This window comes from Penaeus vannamei, chromosome 19, assembly GCF_042767895.1.
Source record: "Penaeus vannamei isolate JL-2024 chromosome 19, ASM4276789v1, whole genome shotgun sequence".
In the NCBI taxonomy this organism is placed as follows: Eukaryota; Metazoa; Arthropoda; class Malacostraca; order Decapoda; family Penaeidae; genus Penaeus; species Penaeus vannamei.
The window spans coordinates 35,549,832-35,554,591 of NC_091567.1; the positions used below are offsets into that span (position 1 = coordinate 35,549,832).

Here is a 4,760-nt window from a genome sequence, read left to right on the forward strand (position 1 = left end):
TCTCTCGGCTCTTGCCCTGTCTCTCTCTTTCTTTCCCTCTTTCTCTCGGCTCTTGCCCTGTCTCTCTCTCCTTTCTTTCTCTCTTGCCTTGTCTCTCTCCTCTGTCTTTCAGCTCTTGCCCTGTTATCTCCTTTCTTTTGCTTCTTGCCTTGTCTCTCTTCCCTATCTTTTCCTCTTGCCCTGTCTCTTTCCTTTGTTTCGGTTCTTGTCCTGCTCCGGTTACTCCCACTTTTCTCCCATCTTTCGGTTCCTGCTTGGCTCTCTCTCTCTCTCCTCTTCGGTTATTCCTTGCTTTTTCTCTTTCTCCTCGGCTCTTGTCTTTTCTCCCTCTACTTCCTTTCGGCTCTTGTCTTGCTTTCCTTCCATGGCTCTTGTCGTTTCTCTATCTCCTTCCCTTTAGCACTTGCTTTGTTTCTCTCTTCTTCGGTTCAGCTCTCCTCTCTCTTTCCCTTTGGTTCTTCTTGCCTTGCTCTCTCAATTTTTTTTTCTCTTTGTCTCTGTATCTAGAGTTCTCTCTTTCTTTCTTCGTTATTAGTATGCTCTGTTTATTTCCGTTTGTGTTTTCTCTCTTTTGCTTTGCCTCTTTTCCTCTTTGCCTTTGGTTTCTCTCTTTATCTTTGTATTTGACTTTATCTTTTTCTTTTCTTTCTGTCTTACGTTTCTCTCCTTTTATCTTTGTCTTTAGATTTTTTTCTTTCTTAATTTTTCTCTTTGTCTCCAGCGTTCTCTCTTTCTTTTGTCTTTGTCTCTCTTTTTCCAAGGATTTTGTTTCAGTCTTTGTCAAGTCTTTTCTGCTGATAACGTTCTCACACTCTCTTTGTTTAGTTTTGGCCGTTTCTCTATTGTAGTTTTCCTCTTCCATTTTTCTCTTTGTCTCAAGTCTTTTATTTTCTCAGCCCTGTTCTGTCCCTTTTTTTTACTTTTTTGTTGTTATTGTTATTATTATTCTAGGTCGCTCTTTTTCTCTTTTACATCATATTTTGGTGTGTTTTTTTCTGAAATCCTTATTTTTTCTTCTCCCTCTCACTCACTCTCTCTCTCTCTCTCTCTCTCTCTCTCTCTCTCTCTCTCTCTCTCTCTCTCTCTCTCTCTCTCTCTCTCTCTCTCTCTCTCTCTCTCTCTCTCTCTCTCTTTTCTGGGATTTGTTTTATCATTCACATTTGATTCAACTCTCGATATATGTTTCTATTATTGGCTGTTCATATCTGCCTTTGCTTTGCTGTGGTTCTCCGAAAAGATAGAGTCTAGGGAAGAAAAATCCTCCAATATCTGTTGTAATAGGATTATCTGCACACACACACACACATACACACACACACACACACACACACACACACACACACACACACACACACACACACACACACACACATACACACACACACACAGCATATCCGTTATATAAAGCCCACTGTCTGTGTGTGTATGTGTGTGTGTGTGTGTGTGTGTGTGCATGTGTGTGTATGTATGTTAGGTCCTTATACCTTCAGTCCCCTGCATCCCTAAGGAGCTAAAATTTGGCCCACGGGCGTAACTTGACGTGAGGAATAACATAGGCAGGGTGACAACAGGGTAGGGGTGTGGCAGAGGGTGGGCGGAGCAGAGCCAGCCGTCATATTAAGTAAAGCTACGAATAGAAATTGAGATAATTTAGTTCACTGGGGTTCTATTATGGCCTTGGGCTTAAATTTGATATGGGAAATAACACAGGTAAGGTGACCTCGATTTGGGATCTGGGAGAGAGTGGGTGGAGGAAAACCTGCTTCTGTGTCTGGCTGTCAAGTATTTATGTATATACTCATGTATATGTATGTATGTATGTATGTATGTATTTGTATATAAGTTTCAGTTTATACTTACATCTCTATCTGCCTGCATATGTGTATATGTATATATTTATATGCATGTATTTTATATATATATATATATATATATATATATATATATATATATATATATATATATATATATATATATATATATATATAAACACACATACATATACACATGTGTGCACTGTACATACAAAGGTGAAGATAATGAAAATATATATGTGTGTGTGTGTATCCATGCATATGTTTATATTATATATGTAAATATCCATTTACATGCATATATTATGTAGGTATGAATATATGTATATACATATATATATATATATATATATATATATATATATATATATATATATATGTATATACATATATATATATATATATATATATATATATTATATATTGTGTATGTGTATGTATTCATGTATGTATTTATAGACATGATCCATTTATATCAGTGCATACATGTACAAATTGTTGGAACCGAAACATATTTTAAAAGAATTGATAATTTAAGTTGATTTTCCAGGACTGCAATGCGAATGATGGTAGCGATAATGATTGTGTTGAGAAGCACTTTATAAAGGGTATTAAGATGGTATAGATTTTAATTGGGACTCTAAAGATAGTAATGGTATGCATGAATATTGTTCATATAAATGTTAATGGAATAATAGAAGCGATATCGATATGATATCATTCTTAGTTTTAATGAAAGACGTCAGTAATAAATATGACAAAGCAATTATTACAGAAATGACCTTTCAGTCGGATCTGTGCTTCAGGGGGGAAAAAAATTAATAGAACGTTATTTACATGAATATATCTCTCGCACATCCCTTGATGGTTGGCATTCCTCCTGTTACATAACTCAGGAGAAAGGGAGGGAGGGGTGGAAAGGATGAGAGAGTGAGGAAATGAGGGAAGGAGGGAAAGAATAAAAGTGAGAGGGAAGGAGGATGAGAGAGTGAGGAAATGAGGGAAGGAGGGAAGGAATAGAAGTGAGAGGGAAGGAGGGAGAAAGAAGGCAGGAGGGACCGAGGGAGGGAAGGAGGGAGAGAGAGAGGAAAGGATGAGAGAGTGAGGAAATGAGGGAAGGAGGAAAGGAATAGAAGTGAGAGGGAAGGAGGGAGGGAGAAAGAAGGCAGGAGGGACCGAGAGAGACAGAGACAGAGGGAGGGAGAGAGAGAAAGAATCGGAAGCGGAGCCCACAAGCAGGATTCGCAGCAGGCGCGCCGAGCAGAATGAAGTGAGCGGGAGCCGAGCGCCGCGTGAAGTGAGGCTGGCAGCTTCGCCCTTGCCTCATTTCCGATTCAGTTGAGGATCTAGGCTGACACCGAGGAGCTGTTGTATTTGTATTGCATAGGTATTGCATGCCGGAATATTGGATTATGCATCAAGTTAACAGTAAAGTCCCTGACACGACCTGCAGAGGGGTATTGGTTCTCAGCTGTGCAGGTTTTTTTTTTTTCTTTTTCTTTTTCTCTTTTGCCGCTTTTCCCCCTTTCGGTTTTTTGTTTTCTTTTTTATATACACTGTTTTGTTGTTGTATTTTTTTATTTTGTCCCCCTTTTGAGTTATTGTGTACTGTTTAGTTTTTCTTCTTTTTTTCTCCCTTTTCTGTTTTATTTATTTCCTTTTTTTTTCTTTCCTTTTTTCTTGCAAAATCCAATTTTCATGGTCAGATTATAAACTTGTAGTACATTGCACTTTTTTATTATTATTTTTTTAAGATATTGTGAAATATATCAAGATTTATACTTATTTTTTTTTCTTCCTATGTATTTTTCCTTATTTTTTCCCTCTCTCTCTCAATCCATAGGGCCATCTATTTCGGGATTTTGGCCAGCGGCGCTCGGGTATTTTGGGAAATCGTGAATTTGTATCTGATGCGCAGAGAAAAGAGGGAAATGCCGGTTTTCCATTCATATCTATATTTTCTTTCTCGTTTGCTTACGTCACGGCAGTCTAAGTTGTTCAAAATGTAAAATCTCTCTTGTGTGTGTGTGTTTTTTTTATTATTATTATTATTTTTTTTTTTTTGGGGGGGGGGTTATTCATATTTTATCGGTGTTTACCTGTGAGATGAGGGAGATGAAAGAAAAATAAATGAGAGAGAGAGAGAAAAAAAAATAGTATTGACGCGCCAGTAGTATTTGCACAAAGCTTGTAAAGTGTGTTTGTTCTGAGTCGTATTTTTCTCACGGAGATAAAAACGGTAACCTCCTTCCCCCTCCCCCCTCCCCCCTTCTTCCCTCTCCCCTTCCCCCTCCCCTTACTCTCCCTCTCGCACCTTTCTCCCTTTCTCCCTTTCTCCCTTTCTCCCCCTCTCCCTGCTCCCTTCCTGCTTTTCGATTCTCTGTTCTTTCTCTCCTTCTTTCCTCCTTCTCTTCCTTCCCACTTTCCTATCTTACGTTCCCTCTCCTCCGTCTTTCTCTGTCTTCCCTCTCTTTCTCTCCCTCTACTTCCCGGTTCCTTCCTCTTCACACTCCTCTCTCTCTTTCTCTGTTCTCTTTTTTCTCCAACTTTTACTTCCCTCCTCCCTCCCTTATTCACCTTTCTCCTCCCTCACTCACTCGCCTTCCTCCTCCTTCCCTCTCTCACCCACCTCTCTCTTTCCTCCCCATCACCCCTTTTCTCCCTCCTTCCTCCCTCACCCGACATTCTCCTCCCTCCCTCCCCCATCCACCTTTCTCCTTCCCTCACCCACCTTTCTCCCTCCTCCCTCCCTCACCCACCTCTCTCCCTCCTTCACCTACCTTCCTCCCTTCTCCCTCCCTCACCCACCTCTCTCCCTCCTTCCTCCCTCACCCACCTTTCTCCCTCCTCCTTCCCTCCCTCACCCACTTCTCTTTCCACCCTCCCTACCTCACCTACCTTCCTCCCACCTCTCTCCATCCTTCACCCCTTTTCTCCCTCCTCCCT

General features: G+C 40.4%; 1 protein-coding gene across 1 annotated transcript in view; it reads right to left on the reverse strand.

Annotated features, from left to right (window-relative positions):
* Positions 1 to 3,160: 3,160 nt before the first annotated feature.
* The window catches only part of LOC138864986 (uncharacterized), a 9,720-nt gene continuing 8,120 nt past the window's right edge, over positions 3,161 to 4,760 (reverse strand). The window contains exon 2 of the mRNA XM_070133654.1: positions 3,161 to 3,261. Within this exon, the coding sequence (XP_069989755.1) occupies positions 3,161 to 3,261 (101 nt within the window). The remainder of the gene's footprint in view (positions 3,262 to 4,760) is intronic.